Source organism: Pyrus communis, chromosome 1 (assembly GCF_963583255.1).
Source record: "Pyrus communis chromosome 1, drPyrComm1.1, whole genome shotgun sequence".
Lineage (NCBI taxonomy): Eukaryota > Viridiplantae > Streptophyta > Magnoliopsida > Rosales > Rosaceae > Pyrus > Pyrus communis.
In genome coordinates this window covers 32,584,149-32,601,454 of record NC_084803.1, presented here as the reverse complement: position 1 = coordinate 32,601,454, position 17,306 = coordinate 32,584,149, and the positions used below count along the sequence as shown (strand labels likewise).

General features: G+C 38.7%; 2 protein-coding genes across 3 annotated transcripts; one reads left to right on the top strand and one right to left on the bottom strand.

Annotated features, from left to right (window-relative positions):
* Positions 1–2,946: 2,946 nt before the first annotated feature.
* Positions 2,947–7,590, top strand: LOC137744504 (replication factor C subunit 3-like). The gene is made up of 9 exons (XM_068484307.1): positions 2,947–3,275; positions 3,697–3,913; positions 5,713–5,801; positions 5,889–6,048; positions 6,260–6,341; positions 6,633–6,762; positions 6,874–6,937; positions 7,019–7,087; positions 7,397–7,590. Exons 1-9 carry the CDS (start codon positions 3,089–3,091, stop codon positions 7,494–7,496), a joined length of 1,098 nt encoding a protein of 365 aa, XP_068340408.1. The 5' UTR covers positions 2,947–3,088; the 3' UTR covers positions 7,497–7,590.
* Positions 7,591–7,733: 143 nt separating this feature from the next.
* LOC137744488 (protein CELLULOSE SYNTHASE INTERACTIVE 3-like) lies at positions 7,734–16,998 on the bottom strand. Of its 2 annotated transcripts, none has more exons than XM_068484293.1 (8): positions 16,852–16,998; positions 16,323–16,557; positions 15,820–15,916; positions 12,506–15,572; positions 9,850–12,394; positions 9,256–9,710; positions 8,558–8,674; positions 7,734–8,195 (listed from the first exon to the last, which is right to left on the bottom strand). In XM_068484293.1, the coding sequence occupies exons 4-8, from the start codon at positions 15,551–15,553 to the stop codon at positions 8,034–8,036; spliced, it is 6,327 nt and encodes a 2,108-aa protein (XP_068340394.1). In that variant the 5' UTR covers positions 15,554–15,572; positions 15,820–15,916; positions 16,323–16,557; positions 16,852–16,998; the 3' UTR covers positions 7,734–8,033. The 2 variants fall into 2 exon arrangements, with proteins under 2 accessions (XP_068340394.1, XP_068340400.1); XM_068484299.1 differs by lacking the exon at positions 16,852–16,998 and adding an exon at positions 16,712–16,819.
* Positions 16,999–17,306: the final 308 nt, after the last annotated feature.

Sequence of the window (17,306 nt, the reverse complement as noted above, 5' to 3'; positions counted from 1 at the left end):
GGAAAGCTGAGTATTTTGAGAGGCTTGGTTAAAGATGCATTCTCGGCAAGGAAGAAGAGTTAGACATTTTTGGAGCTCTGCTTTGCCATAGAGGACGGAGGTTAACATATAAAGGGACTTCCCAATAGCAGGTAATGATGTTGTTGGGCCCATTTCCGCTTGTCGGGAACAATGGTGTAGTTGGAACAATAAAAAACGTTTCAACTTTGTTATAGATATTTTAATATAGTTTCCTTGATATCTGAAAAGCTAAGATTACGTCCAAGAAATGCCAGTGAACTTCATTCAGGAAAATTCGACTTTTGAAATTCAAAGAGTGGTGTCTCTTCGATTTTTGAACAAGTAGTTGTGTTGCCTCTTCTTATATAGAGGCATCAATTGTATCAAAAAAGCACACCCAAAAGGTTGCCATTTGTGGAAATTGCCTCTGTTGCACTTCTGAGATTTCAATTTATCTGATTTCCTTTTCTTTCAATTTTTTTTTTTTTTTCTTTCTGAAAATGGCTTTCTCGACTGACCATTGTTTCGATTTGACTTGAATGTTGTGAAAGATGCAGATGTGCCTCTTTAGGATAATATATGGCACCCATCCTTTTTATCTTTTCATGGCCTTCTTACGATTGAAAACTCTTTGATGAAGGATGATATAATCGCCACAGTAGTAGTTAAGAACCTTCTCACTCCCAAAAATAAAAGAATACTTTCAAAAAGGTTTGATGAGTTGGCTGTTCAAGACTCTTTGGCTTTCAGTATTCAATGTCTTAGTTCTGTATCCAACATATACCAACGTCTACTTGCTCAAACTCGCCAAGTTGAATCACTAATGGCTAAGGTAGCAAGCCTTAGATAAGAAATTAGAAGGCTCAAGCATGAGAATAGAGAGTTGCAAATACTTGCAAATAATTACTCGACGAACATGAAAAGAAAGCTCAATCAACTGCAATAATCCAAAAGTCAGATTCAAAGTGATCATCAAATATTTATGGCTCTATTCACCTCCACCGTCTAGAGTTCTACCAAGTACTAAGGCTTCAAATGATCAATCTCTGATGCCTCTTCCTTATAGAGTTCCTCCAAATACTGAGGCTTCACATAATCAATCTCTAGTGCCTCGTTCTTCTATGATTCTGCCAACGAGGCTTCATAAGAGCAACCTTTGTGAAAGCTCCCCTCCCTTCCTCACCCCCCCCCCCACCCTTTTTGTTGTTGTTGTAGTTTTAATTCATGTGTATGCACACATATGTATAGAAAAGTTCCCTCTCTTCTGGCTTTTTTACATGTCTGAAACTTCTGATTCAATTTGTTAGATATAGGAAGCTATGGAAACTTCTTGTTCCAATAATATGAATCAATGAAGAAACAGTGGAAACTTCTGGTTCTATGAATATGATTCAATGAGTTTTTAAGTAAAGATGTTTTATAATATCATATGCTTCCACATGAATTCTTTGGTATTATGAATTCATAAAAGTCTCTTGTAGAAGATGTCAATGGTAACATATCGAGTTTTGCTAAGTTCACCATTTTCTTATTCGCAAAAGGAAGAATTTCAAGTATGATGAAACTTGCAATAATTAATTCATACCATATAAACATACGTCTACACAAAATGTTAGAACTTTAAGTTCTTAACATTATATGTATTTTGGACTTCAGGTCAAAACATTATACATATGTACTCAAAATTTATTCTCAATATCATCATCATTAAAACCTTTAGGTTCATATTTTTTGGAATTCATGTCCATACTTAATCTGTTCCTCATTTACATGAATCAAGGAACTTCTGGCCCTCATTTAATAGTCTGTGGACTGAGGCGCTTATGGCCGTCATTTTAATTTAGTTAAGGAATTGCTACTCTCTCAGTTGATTCAAAAATTTCAGGTTTTGGTTTTGATCAAGGAACTTCGGGTCTGATCTTTTTATATGATGAGAATCAAGGAACTTCATGTCCTATATATACTCATCATAACAAAATGTAGTACAATTAGTAAATTAAAGCAGAGGGTGGTAATTTCAACCACTATAAATAAATTGCTTTAAAAAAGTAATGTTTGTGACAAGAGTTTTAATTCAGCATCATTCACATAAATATCAAAACTTAAAGATTCACATATATATTATTGTATGATGAGCAATTATTCTGCACCAATCACATTAATAACAAGATTAATAATGATAAGGAAAATTTAAATATTAACTTACTGTACTTCCCTTTCTTCCTCTTTTGTCAACATTTAGTACGTCAAAATTTTCTTTTCTTTTTCCTTGAATTCATGGCACCGTGATTTCCACCTTTTGAATTTTGAATAAATGAGATCCGAAGAGATTTTTGTTCAAGTCTTAAGTTGCTGACTTTTGTGTAGACCCATGCCACCTAACTTTGAATCAATAATTTTCTTTTCATTGCCAATAATAATAGTTATATAATCAGATGTATATTTGCTTTAAGAAAATTAGTCGCATAGAAGTATGAAGATAAAGTACAAGAACTTTCTCATATGTGAGATTCCAGCCGACAGAGATGAGAGGTAAGTAATGTTTCACTGGATTTAAGGCGTTGTGCTTTCCACCTACGCGAGAACTTCTCGTGCTGATAACGTGTTGTGACATTGATGATATGTGTGCAGTGGAATATAAAGTGAAGAAAACACAATATTTAGGAAATTCGGTAAATGTGTCTACGTCATCGGGACATCAGTAGTAATCTCTCTTATTATCAAATGAAAATTACAAACGAATTATGTCTTCTTCTCTATGCTACAAATAGGCATTTATATAGGAAAATATATGGTTCCTATCAAGGCTAACGATAGCGAGGGTATCACATGCTACAGGAGGGGCGTAACACAAATGCAACATCTATTGACGGTCAATGCCTACTTCTCTGGGTCGTCCACCTTTATATCAATTTTTATAAATAATAAACAAATATATAAACAGTGTAGAAACTAGAAAGGGTAAATCCCGCCCACCATATGAAAAAAAATTCAAGTTGGCGCCATTGCTGAGGTCACTGAAACCCTCGATTCTCTTCACAGTGACTGCGAGAGGAGAGCAGCTAACCAGTGGACTCCACACTCAACCATGGCGGAGCCAATCACTCTCATGGACATCGACGAAGATGACAATTCATCTCTAAAAACCAGCAACAACAAAGGCAAAAACGTCGCCGTCGCTGCCCCTTCCCACGGCAAAGCCACGCCGTGGGTCGAGAAGTACCGCCCTCATTCCCTCGCGGACGTCGCTGCTCACCGCGACATTGTCGACACCAGTAAGCAATTCCTCCTTCCCATGATTGTTGGTGTCAAATGTTGGAACTTTTTAGGGTTTATGTTGATTTTACTTTTTCGGTAGAGAGATAATTAGTTACTGTAGTGTTTGGTTGGCGAGAAAATCTGGGAATAAAAGATGTTGATTTGTGTGTATACATTCGTATGCATGAATATATTTCAGAGATGGAGAAATTAGAGAAAAGCAGCTCGCTTTCCCTTTTAATTTTCCCCTGCTTGCCATGAATGTAAAGAGAGCCTAGGGTTTCGGCTTGATTTTCCTAATGTTTCGGTTTTCGGCATGAGCTGCAGCAATTATGGGAGTCTGTCATTTTCGATAATCTTAGTGCTATATGTAGTTATCATTCATTTTTAATTGTTAAAGTTATACATTCACTCATGTTTTTTTGTTGGGGTGAATAGTTGATAGGCTCACTAGTGAGAACCGATTGCCACACCTCCTATTGTATGGTCCTCCTGGAACTGGCAAAACTTCAACGATACTTGCTGTGGCACGCAAGCTGTATGGAGCACAGTACCACAATATGATTTTGGAGTTGAATGCATCCGATGACAGGGGGATCGATGTTGTGCGACAACAAATTCAAGATTTTGCTAGCACGCAGAGTTTCTCGTTTGGGTAAGACTTCAATTTGTGATCATCATTTTGTTAATGTCTATCTTGATCGGAAAAGAATCAATAGAAAAGAAAGAATCGGAATTGATCGATATATTTCTCGAAACAAACGAAAGACAAAACATAAATCGTGGATCAACTAAGCCCTCTCAGGGACTTGTTTAAGAATAAGAAAGAGGAATCTCATGTAAATACCATGGAATAAGGTTTGATCCTATTCATGGGGATTCCGTAAAAATTCCATTCCAAAAAGAGAAAGTTCGAAAGAATTGGGATTTTTTCGAGATTGGATGTAGTTACTAATTCATGATCTGGCATGTACAAAATGAAAACTTCATTCTCGATTCTACGAGATTTTTTATGAAAGCCTTTCACTTGCTTCTCTTCGATGAAAGTTTTATTTTCCCAGAATGTATCCTAATTTTTGGCCTAATTCCCTAGCCAACATTTAGATCCGGCTTTACCCAAACTTTTATGGTTCACCCCAACATTCCCCACTTGTCCGACTGTTGCTGAGCAGTTTTTGGATATCAAACGGACCTCCCCAGAAGGTAATTTTAATGTGGTTTCGCTACAGCACCTGCTGCTCTAGCTAATTGTATTTTGGAATCAGTTTCGCTGCAGCACTTGCTGCTCTAGCTAATTGTCCACCCTTTCCAAGTGTGATTTCTATGTTATGTATGGCCGTGCCTAAGGGCATATCGGTTGAAGTAGATTCTTCTTTTTGATCAATCAAAACCCCTTCCCAAATTGTACAAGCTTCTGTCAAAGCATACGACTTTCTGGATGTAGATGATGATATCTATACAGATGGATCTTATATATATCGTATAATTCTTATATATATCATATAATGAAGTACCACATGAGTGGATGTATAGGAATCAAAATATGCCAAATAACTCATGTTATGCTTTTCTATGTTTCACTATCATTCTAATTTTCTGAAAGGTAACTATCTCGGTTTCATATATAAATTGATATAGAATATTTGAAAAAGACCTTCCTTCGTAAGAAGGAAAAGACTTACTATCATTGGGATCTGATGCTACACAGCTGCACAATACCTTAGGGGATCATGACATAAGCAAGCATTTCTTATTGTATCAGACCAAAACCTCGCAAATTGATCTTTACGGCACTTCTTCTATCAATTAGATCCTTTATCCATAGAATAAAGTATCTAGGCATACCTATTTCTTCATATTTCGACTTTTATGAAGTTTATTTCTTTGTTACAGCTGATAAAAATCATTGTTTTGAACGATACATATGTAGAAAGCCTACCCTTTGTTTCTAGTATTTATTAACGAATTTGTTCCTTCTTTCCTTTTTTTATTTCTATAGTGGAGATAGTCGCACATAATGACAGATCACGGCCATTTTAATGAGTGTGTGACTTGGTATAAATGATCCTATGGATAGTACAGAGAATGGGTTTGTCATCTTGATAGAGATGGTTTTACTTCGTCAGATATTCATTCTAGTATCTGGAGCACGGAATATATAAAATAGATTACTATTAGAACTACGATTCATACTTAATAGTCAGACCTCGTGTCCGGACTTCAAAAAAAAAAAATTCTAAGAGTTAGAAGTTATAAATAGAAATATTTTCGGTGGTATCTGGGTTTGGCCTGCTGGTTGTTTTCCGGCTCTAATGAATGTATCTCCCTTATAAGACTTCAGACCCCCAAAGATGGCTATGCATCGTGATCTTATTTGATTCCAATTTCTGTGTGTTAGCATGTATAACAGTTAGCCTTGTAATCAAAACTTATAGTCTGACTATGTCTGTTTAGGGGTGAGAGTGCAAAGTCATCTGTCAAAATGGTCTTGCTGGATGAGGCAGATGCTATGACAAAGGATGCTCAATTTGCTTTGCGAAGAGGTATAAATTGTTTTAATGCAGTAGGTTTTGTCAGTTCGAAGTTATTTCACTGATACTTATCTCTTCTGTACTTTTGTTTTGGTGCAGTGATTGAGAAATACACAAAGAACACTAGGTTCTCACTAATCTGCAATCATGTCAACAAGATTATTCCAGCATTACAATCCAGATGTACTCGTTTTCGATTTGCTCCACTTGAGGAGTTTCATGTCTCAGAGAGACTTAAACATGTTATAGAGGCTGAAGGGTAAGCACTGTTCTCTTACCAGCAATTTTTTCCCTGTATATTGATTTGAAATGCTTCAAGAACAATGAAATATTCTAAACATGTCATTGGGTAGTCAAGGCGAATAAAGTTATAGAACTGTGGTTCACTAGTAAGCATTATGGTCGTATCTTTTGATGCCTGGCTTCAGTCAGAAATATATTGATAAGTTGACATTTATTGATTGGACTAGGCTTGATGTGCCTGCGACTGGTTTAGTGGCAGTTGTACGGCTTAGCAATGGTGACATGAGAAAGGCTTTGAACATTTTGCAGGTTATAATCTCTACTCAGATGTTACATTTGTCTTTTTCACTTTCTCTTTTGCTGTTCAAAATCTGTGTGTCAATGTATTGATTCATAAAATGGTGGGATAGAGAAATAACCCTTTTTTACTTGATGCCTTCAGATGAGCATTGTAAATAGTCTCCAATATTAGGACTCTAGAAGTAAAATATATTTTAGCAGAAACTCAAATTACTTGTCCCATGGATTTGAATTTTTTTTTTTTTTTTTTTTTAAATTCACGAATAGATCTTGACGTCATTCCTATTTCAATGTACGCAGTCAACTCATATGGCTTCACAGCAGATAACTGAAGAAGCAGTATATCTTTGCACAGGAAATCCATTGCCCAAAGATATTGAGCAAATGTCTTACTGGCTTTTGAACGAATCATTTGCTGAGAGTTTCAAAAGTATTCAACCGTCTTATTTATTTATGTACTTATAATTCTATTCTCAAGGCAGGAACAGTGTCACTGGGAAGAGTTATTTAGTATTTACTTTGCACACTTCATGTATTGCAGCAATATCTGATATGAAAGCAAGAAAAGGATTGGCTTTGATAGATATTGTAAGAGAAGTGACCATGTAAGTGTTACACATTTTTCTACGTTTTCTCGTGTCATTTTGTTTGCTTCATCTCTCACCTACACTGCTTTCTTTGAACAGGTTCGTTTTTAAGATTCAGATGCCAGCAGATGTTCGCGTTCAGTTGATTAACGATTTAGCTGACATAGAGTAAGTATTTTGGTCTTGCACTGTTTTCATTTGCTTATTGTTTTCTTCATTATGGACTCTACAAATTAGGCGGCCAAGTTCATTGCAACATGGTACTGGCCGTACTTGGTCACAACATAATAAACAATAGCGTACATTGGTTTTGTTCATAAAAGTGGAGAAGGAAATAATGCGTTTGCGGAAATTACTTGCCAATATATGATACCGAAGATTGTTATTTTGTTCAATTTGCAAATTGACTGTTAAAACTTGAAAACTGGAACTGGCTATAAGCTGAATTTACACTAATCAGTATTTATACGTTTGCAGGTACAGGTTGACCTTTGGGTGCAACGATAAGTTGCAACTCGGATCACTGATAGCCACTTTCACAAAAGCTCGATCTGCACTTGTCGCTGCTGCGAAGTAATTGTGCTCGTCTAATATGCGGGTTTTGGTCCATTACTCCGTTAATGCAAACGTCAGGAGGATGTCAGGATGTTGTATAACCTTGTGTCTAGTTTTGAAACTTCAGTAGAATCCTGGAAAACCATTGAGAGCTGTTGTGTTTATGGTTGCGAATCTGGACATGAATAAGCGTCAAACATGTCCCGAGCACGAGCATGAGCACAAGTCTAATGTCGAACTAATTCTCAAGCCGTATGCGTACGAGAAATTCAAACTCCAATCTTATTAAAATCTTCGAGTTGCTAGCACCTACAGGCTGACCTGTACAAACTTATATTCAACTTTTAGATTCCCTTAAAACGTGGGAACGCGTTTCCACTCTATCAAATTTAATTTACAATTACCTGAAGCAGCTTAAATATTTCAAACTACAAAATTGGACCTTCAAAACGCAAAAACTAATTACAAGCAAGCCAGCCTCCTTTCCCCCATTTGGATCATCAATGCGGCATTCCCGGCTTTATGAGGAGACTGCGCCGCACCAGACTTCAGTACTCGTTCATGTTTCTTCGTCAGCCATTCTGTTTGACCAGATAATCTCGATCTCTAGTGTACGGGAAGACCCATCTTTGTTGCTGTCATGATTTAGACTGAACAATCCACTGTATACTCCTTCACTAACGACTTTGTCAATTTGGATCGTCACTCTTCCCAGAGTTGTCTGAGAAACAAAAGAAAAACACAAGGCTCACCAACCACCATCACGAAATGAAAAGCAAAAATTGCGGTGGGGTGTAACTAATTAGCGCACCAATGGCTGCTATCAAGGCAGGAAAGTTTACTGATCATATGTGTAAGATTTAAACCAGAGTTATCGCCCGTTCATCATTGTTTGCTGAGATTTAAACCCACCCTATTAAAACTATACGTCAACAATCAAAAGCCTTACAGGAAACAAGAGCATTTAACTTCGTTCTCATTGGTCGAGCACAAACGATCATGATAATTAAAAATTAAATAACAAAATCGAATGATTAACTCATCCTGCTTGCGATTTGCAAATCTAAAAAGAAAAGTTATTACCTTTCCGAAGGTATTTTTGCTTTTGCAAATGATATGGAGTTTCTGTCCCTTTGGAGGCACATCAAATGCCCACGTAAAGCCTTCTTTCCACTCAGGAGAGGTACTGTGGCTCACTACCTAATGTCGAAACAACATTGTGTATAACATAAAGCTGTAAGCATAGAGAGGATAATAAAACATCACAAATTATATGCACAACATGAGACTTCTTTATCAAAGGATTTGAAACAGTAGAGTTGTAGTCAAATGCACTATGCTCACTCTTTCTATTTATAAATAGACAAATAAAATAAAATTTTGGTTCAAAGAAAAATAATAATCGGTAAATCTTCACAAAACCAATACACGGTAGGGAACCTGCAGGCATTGCTATGTTATCAAAATTCTATTGCAGATTTTAGATGCTGCAAAGTCATCGCAGTAGCAATAGTATAAATTTATTTTCATACACAATCAGTGCTAATCCCTTGAGAGCCAACCCCAGGGGGTCCCTGGTAATTATCCAATATCCAGTATTTATGGGATTAAGGGTACCGTATGCCCCTAAGATTTGTCAGGTTCTCTAAAGAGGCTTCAACCATACCTCATAAACGGAGGAAAAGAATGAAAAGAAGAACAAAGATTTAATACCTGTAAGTTACGCAATAGACAGTTTCTTTTTTTTCATGTTGTACATAACTAGTCTATGGAACCATTACCTTGGTTTGTCGAGGAGGGCCATTGCCTATTGTCAATCGACAAAAAGCATTTGTGCCTCCCATGGCCTGTTTAAGGTTGTTCCCCCGCTTAATTGTAACCGTCAAACAACCTGGTAAGCAATGCAACAGGCTGTCTGCTCTCTCATGGAAACTTGGAGGACAGGTTTTCATGAGCATTTGTAGGATGGGAATGGCTTCAGCAGCAATCACAGCCTGAGACTTTGCAATATCTATTGGCATAGTTGACCAAGAATGTCTCAACAGGGAAAGGGTGTCCAAAACAACATCCTGAGCCGTGTCACTACCAGATTTAAGAACTCCGATCAAATTGGGAATGCAGAGAGTTGCTGCTTCAGAAATATGGAGCTTTGGGAAGTTGACGAATATCATATGTAAGGCTCTCAAGACCTCTTCATTAATAGTTGCTGAGGACCACAACTCTCTCTCCAATGCAGCTGCAAGACACGGCATTGGATCCAGAAAGTCAACAGAAGAAAGAAATAAAGGGAAGTTGATGAATATCATATGTCAGTCTTTAGTTTATAGGGGAAAAATCAGCATTCGAAACCAAATAATGATGCAAACGTGAATTACCTGTCAAAGATCTGATAAGTTCATTTGATACATACTCTTGGAGTGTGTGATTAGAAAACAAAAATTTGATAAGCAATGCTGCCTGCCCAGCAGTTTCTGCATTGGGAGACAGTAGTAGTTCTTGAATAATCAGTATGCCCCCTGCTTCTGCGACAGCTCGCCTATTAGTTCGGCTGTTCATGACGAAGTTTTGCAATGCACAAATTGACACCATTTTCATCTCTTCTGTTGGCTGTTCTTCAAGCAAGCTTACCAATGCACGACACGCAGAAACGGAATCTCTGGCTCTCGCAAGCCCTTCATGTTGGGAAAGGTCTCCAAGAGCAAGAGCAGCAAGAAGTTTTCCAGACTCTGATTTGGTTTGTGGATCCAACAGATACTGTGATAGCGGTGCTATTGCATACTTAGAGACCTTCATTTGTCGTATCCTGACATTGTTAAATAGAGCTTCAAGTAATCTTCCAGATGCTTCTTCGCATTGATGAGACCGTAAAAGGTCCAACAAGGCTTCTACAGCACCACCATCAGTCATCTGTTCAGCACTTAAATTATCACTCCTTTCATGAACAAGCAACGCATTGAGGGCCACCGTGATGGTGCTGTCCACTGTTGAATGCAACATTTTAACAAGAACCACCACAGGAACCTTAAAATAGTATTCAGCGTTGAAGTGCAGAACATTTGAGAGAACTAGAGCAGCTGATTCCCACAGGGCATGAGGTGGCTGAGGGTCATCTTGAATAATAACCTTTCCAAGCTCAAATATACCACCAGCATCAGCAACTGCCTTTGGCCAGCTTGTGGAGATTCTTTCCAATGCCTTTACCGCTGTCTGCTGTAAGTTTAATATTCCAATTCCTGCAAGCTGAACAAGTGGAACAACTGCATTTTTTGTTGTAATATCTAGCTGAAAATGTTCTTGTGCAAGAAGATGAGATAGCAATTCTGTGCCAAGCTGCTGAATGGCTTGAGATGGGGATTCCAGAAATGAAATAAGAGGCTCAATCACTTGGCTAGGTGTAAGCTTTAACGTTGCAAGGCTCTGTGGCTTCTCCAAAATATTTACTAGTGCTTGTAATGCACTGTGCTGTCCCCATAAACTGAAATCTGGATGTTGTAAAACTATAAAAAGAGGTTCTACAATTTGTGCAGCAGCCAAACTTCTAGCAATTGCATTACTGTTTGTTAAAATGCGGAACAATTCAGCTATGGAAGAGCATAATGAACTGGGTGCAACAGGTAGTAGTTCAAGACATTTATCAATGATTCCAGCATTGACCATATCCAATTTGCATGGGGTCCGGTCTTTCCCCAACTTTACGAGAGAACAGACACTGGCCTCAATGAGCTGCATGCTTGTTCCAGAAACTAATCCAACAAGGAGATCCACAACATTATAGGCCATTGCAAGCTCCACCCGGTGTTCATCATCCAACAATTTTTCAAAAGCACAAACTCCAGCTTCTACAGCTGTAGTAGCATCAGAATGCATCAGTGATATAAGGGGCTCTATGCATTCTGAGGCAATTGGATTTCCTCTGACTTCAGTATTATCAAACAAAGTATAACAGAGTTGTGCAGCAGTTCTCTTTAATTCCAAGGATGAAGCAGAAGACAGTATTTTGTACAAACTCTCCATTGGATTTCCCTCCACATCAGTCAACAAAGCTGCTTTAGAAGAATTTCCTGAAGTCAACTTTATTAACGCAATGAGGGCAGCCTCTTGTTCACTCTCTGATGCAGCGTTAAGCATGTCAACCAATGGCTGAATTGAGTGCCTGGCTAAATCAGAATCTCTAATGTTCTCAGCACCAAATAGTTCATGAAGAGCTCTGGCAGCACTATATCTTGCATTTCTTGAACCCAGTCGCAAAACAGCTATGAGTTGATTCAATGAACTAGCTGATGCTTCATATCGAATGAGATCAGGATTGCTAAATAATATTCTGAATAATTCAGTTATTGTGGCTTCGGTGGAGTCTTGTGGACTTAGAGACAGGTACTTCGTCAGAGCATCCAGAGCTCCAGCTTCACCCACAATTAACTTATTTGTATCACTTCCATTGGCGATACGAGTCAAGAGTTTAACAGCAATTGGAGGGGCACCGGGCCGTTCTGGCATTGGTCTCAAGAGATCCACCAAGAGAGGTATAGATTTACGTGCTGTTGATCCAACTCTTATGTCTTCAAAATCAAAAAGGCACTCCAAAACAACTTGATCAGGATTTCGCACCAGAGAAAACTCTTCTGATAAAGTAACAAGGTTAGGCACGTCGGACTCTACATAACCAATAAGAGTTATCAATCCAGCAACAGCACCTGAATTTGCAAGGGCAAGAATTATTCCTTTACTACCATTATAAACAAGAGTGGCCATTGACTGGGCAGCAAAGAACCTATCAATCATCTCATCCGATTTCAAAAGAAGAGCAAGTGAAGGAATGATGCGCATTGTTACAGGTGACAGAACAACATTTGCATCTTCGAACAGAATAGCCAGGACCAGGGCACTAATCCATATACCTTCTGTATCCTCATATTCTGCCTGTTCATAAAGATGACCAATCTAGTAAGCTACAAAAATTTATATTTCAAATATCTGTACCAAAAGGTATCTAAACATGGAACTACAACTATGAAGCTAAATACTTTATACCTGTGGATTGGAAGTGTAACCTGCAAGCTTTTCAGATAGAACCTCAAGACCACCAGCTTCCATAATGGTGAGTTTGCTTTTGGCATGAAAGGAACCAATTATGCATAGCAACCACAAGGCAACAGTACCCCCCAAAACAATGGCTGGATCAGGGACATCAAACTCATCGCCTTCGTGGAATGCAGTTCTTTCAATAAAACCTCTAGGAGTTCTGACTTCAATTTCTGGAAAGGAGCAGCTAGACTTTCGCTTCACCATGTCCACTAAAGCATACGTTAATGGTTCCAAATATCCTGACACATCAAGTACTTCGAGTGCCTTCTGTTTGTGCTCTTTTGCTGCACAAATAAGTAATGCAGCTCCTCCAACTCTGATTTCTAGACTAGATGAGTTCATTACCCTGTTAGCTAGTGAACCAAGAGATCTTGATCTTTCAATCAATAGATCACCAAGCACAACTGGCTGCTCACCACAAAGCCTAGACAAAATTTCTACTGCCTTATCCTGAAGCGGGGGAGGCCCTTCAGCCAGGCAGCGAACAAGAGGTTCTAAGCTTGATGGAACTTCAGCAAGGGCAGACCATGGAGGGTAAGTGAAGTTCACGCCCTGTTTTGTTCTAGCCAAAAGGGAAACTACTTCTAAAGCATCTGCAGCATCAGTCCCATCCAAATCCAATGCATTTAAGGAATCAACAATAGCAAGCATAGCAAAACGACACTGAGCATTTCCTGTGAGCACATCACCTATTGGAAAATGCTTCAGCAATTGATGAAGCGCACGGGATGCATTCTTCTTACCTTCTGAAGTTCCATCACCCAGTACTCTTATCAAAGCTGAAACAACATCTTCTGCCAGGGCTTCTGCAGCAATCTGGGGATCAGAGAGAAGATTGGCAAGTGCGGCAACTGCAATTTCAACAGCATCAATGGAAGAAGTTTTAGCAAGTCTGATAAGGGGTTTGACATCACCTTCTGCAATATAAGACATCTTGCTTCTTGGTTTGTTCTTCGTAGGACGGGACAGAGCAGCCAATGCTCGAGCTGATTGTGTTGCAACACCTTGTGTGTTGCTGGTCAATAGCTTCATGCAAGGATGCACGATCTCATCAGTTGCAAGAGTATCACAAATATCTTGTCTTGTGCTGAATAGATCAGCTAGGACAGAAGCAGCATACTCTTGAGTTTCTTCATTTGATGAATTGAGAACCTGGACAAGAGACCTCAGCCCTTTATTAGCTGCTGAACCTTTATGCACAAGATCCTTGTGTGAGGCCATTATGAGAGCATGACCCAATACCCTGATAGTGTGGGCCTTTGAGCTTGGAGAGTCACCGAGGAGCAAAGCTAACAACTGATTAATGGTGGCAGAATCAGCTGTCCGGACAAGCTTTGTGAGTGCCTCGGCTGATGCTTCTTGTCCTCTTGACCCACCACTTTTTAGAAGCCATAAAAATGCTGGGATGGCTCCTGCACTTTCAACACATGCACAAATATCTTCACTGTGACAGCACAAATTCCACAACACATGAGCGGCATCCTCTTTTGCCTTCTGAGAACCCGTCTCTAATAACTGTACCAGAGGAGGAATCCCACCGGCAGCAGTAATAGCCCACTTGCTGTCTTCAACTTGGTCAGTTAAGATGGCCAGCAACTGAACAGCATATTCTTGATGCTGCTCACTGGATAACCCCAACAGTGAAATAAGTAACTGAATTCCTTCTCTTTTGCCAATGGACTCCCATATGCCAACACCATCACAGCATAAGCTTGTCAAAGAGGGTATAAGATACTCTTGCACGTCAACAGCAGCCATTGTTATAAGTCCAATGAGCACCTTCTTTGCTTGTGCATGATTGAGCCAACCGGAGAGATAGTTGTTGCCATATAGACTAGCCATGGCCTCAAGGACACGCTCTTGAACAAGCTTATTGTCCCGAGGCTTTAGCAGCTTTACAAGAATATCCTCTATCTTTGTTACATTAACAGATTCCTGATCCGCACCAGAATTGTGCTCAAAGACCATCAGTGCGTATGCAAGAGCTCCAATAATATCAGCAACCGGGGCAGCTAGGCGAGGTGATTGTGAAAGTTCTCCAAGATACAAAATTAAAGCAGACATCCCGCCACAAATATTTGCTAAAGCCCGTGTGGCATGGTCTTGAAGAGCCTGCCCACACTCACCCTGCATGCACTCTTTAGATGGAGCAACTATAGCCCCAATTAGAACTGGAAGACCATCTGCATTCACAATAGCTTTTTTTGCCCCAGTTGACTTTGAAGAAAGGGCTTCCAGAGCATCAGCAGCACTAGCACGAACAGAAACATCATTTTCCTGACCCACAAGCCAAAGCAAAGCTTTGACAGCTCCAGAATCTATTACTTTGGGGATGCTATCACTGAAAGCCAACATAAGACGGGCCAAAAGGGAGGCAGCATTGGACTGGGCAGCAGCATTGTCAGAAGACAGAAGACCCACAATGATATCTACTCCACCAGCCTCAAGTGTTGCTCTCCAGTAACCATCCTTGTCACCACAAAGATTTCTCAAAGCCCCTGTCACAAAACCTTCAACCACTTTGTCCTGCTTGCTCTTCGGATTGAGTTGATTCCACAAGTTTGGTACTACACCTTCTGTAATAAATATTTTTATGCCTACATGATCATCTGAAAGCCCACCAGAGGAAACTTCGTATATAGCTTCTGCTGCTGCCTTCCTAGCCTCAATTGATTCAGACTTCAAAAGTGAGAGTAAAGCGGGGATGCATCCGCCTAGAAGTACTTTAAGACGCAAGTCTTCATCTTTACACAGGACACTCAAAGTTGCAGCCACGTTAACTTTTGCTGCAGGGGTGCCGTTCCTGAGAATGCTTATGAACAATGGCATTGCCTGGGAATGCGAACCAATAATTGTTCTTGCATCCTTTCTTGCTTTGGAAATACCTAGCAAACGTGCTGTAATAAGTTCTTTTTCTTTCGGTGTAGACATGCTGGCATGTAGTTGCTCCACAAATTGAGCAACTCTTGCCATTGTACCTTCTTCATCATCCATTGCTGGTTCCTTTAAAACCCTGGGTGAAACATGAACCATTTGAATATATTGCAAGGGAATAATCAACAATTGTGCAACTAAAGTGTTTAAAGATGATTCGATTTTGTTTCTCCAGCTTATTTATAAAAATTGGGATAAAAATAAAAAAATACAAAACTTCAGGAGCACTCAAGTAAAATTTATCAGTGCTTCATTCATTTTTTGAACTATCAAAGACCAATTTGTCACCACAGTTAAAGAGACCGAGCAAATAGAACATGTCTAACCTAGACTGTGAAGTAGAAGAAGATATGGATTGCAGTTCAGGGGAGGGAGACTTTGATATTTGCACCGTATGCCACCTTCATATTTCTCCTTGCCCACCTGAAAATTAAAATATTTTAATTGTTCATCAAATGAAACAACCTTAAAATTGGGTGACCTGAAGCTGCAAATACTTGACACTATTTCATCAAAACTATGGTAATGGTTTGTTTTTTTAATACGGAAAAATACATCTAATGACTTTTAACACAACCTAAAAACAACTATAAGGTTTTTAGTTTCATTCTATATATTTTTGCTCTCTTCTTCCCTCTCCTATCCTTCCTTTCATCTCTATTCCCTCTGTTTGATTTTTATCCCTATTGAAAAGCACGAAAAAGAAAATCATCATGGCCCTTAAAGATCACAACCAAATTATAAAAAAGGTACTCTGCCCAACAAGAAAATTTTCAAAAACCAGTTAAATACGAAACAAATACAACTTATGGAGATCAAAGAAAAATACCTCAGTCTACCAATAATGCAAATGTCAAAGAACTCCCCTCCTTCCGACTATCCTAAAACCCAGTTTCTCTGCTTAAGTAGCATCACATCATCACCTCACCATCCAATCCCAGCTTTCCTTCAACACAAACACATATACTTTACAAACACACTAACACTGTTCAAAAAGGTACAATGCTACAGTGCAACCCCACACAATGCAAACTCACTTCCCACTCCAAATCGAACCCAACACTCTGCACACCAAAAAAAAAATCCAAAATTGAACCAAATGATCAGATCTTCATGCCCACAAATCACAGTTAGCAAAATTTACTAATTGGATTAACTAAAATTCAGTACAAACAACGTAACTAATAGCAAATTTACAGAAACACAAGCATTAAATACAATTAAGGACAAGTTCCAAGATCAGATCACAGCAGCATCACAGAATCTAGGGCAATAAAATCGTCCATTTGCAAATCAAATTTTACACAAATTGTTCGAAACAAAAATGCGTAAAATTGTGATTCCCGAAACAAAAATACCTGGAAATAGATTCAGTGCCCTCAAACGACCTGGACGCGGGAGCTACGCTAAGAAGGAAGAAGAAACCGACGGAGAGAAAGTGAGTGTGGAAATGGAGGGAGCACAGAGTGACAGAGAGAGTCTTGAGTCTTTTCGTTTCCTTTCCATGTTTGTGCATTTTTGGTTTTTTCTTTTTTTTCTTTGTCCTGTCTGTCTTTTTACCCAATTTTTTTCGATTTGTAGATAGATTATTTTTAATTACGCTCTTTGAAATTTTTTTAATTAAACTCAAAAATTATTATTTTATTTTCTGAAATTTAAAATTTGTTTAACTTTGACTCGTGGATTTTTTTCCCTGAAACTTATATATCGTCTCCTAAAATATATATGGAACTCAACGTCCAATAAAACCATGTCAATGTGCAATACATTTTATTATAAATTTCATTATGCGTTAACATTTAACAATCAAAGA

Coding starts and splice junctions, on each gene's coding strand:
- LOC137744488 (XM_068484293.1), bottom strand. CDS start 15,553: ATGGATGATGAAGAAGGTACAATGGCAAGAGTTGCTCAATTTGTGGAG. Junction 12,395..12,505: donor GTTACACTTCCAATCCACAG/GTATAAAGTATT, acceptor CTTTATGAACAG/GCAGAATATGAGGATACAGA. Junction 8,675..9,255: donor GCCCTCCTCGACAAACCAAG/GTAATGGTTCCA, acceptor TTTCGACATTAG/GTAGTGAGCCACAGTACCTC.
- LOC137744504 (XM_068484307.1), top strand. CDS start 3,089: ATGGCGGAGCCAATCACTCTCATGGACATCGACGAAGATGACAATTCA. Junction 6,342..6,632: donor AGGCTTTGAACATTTTGCAG/GTTATAATCTCT, acceptor CAATGTACGCAG/TCAACTCATATGGCTTCACA. Junction 7,088..7,396: donor AACGATTTAGCTGACATAGA/GTAAGTATTTTG, acceptor ATACGTTTGCAG/GTACAGGTTGACCTTTGGGT.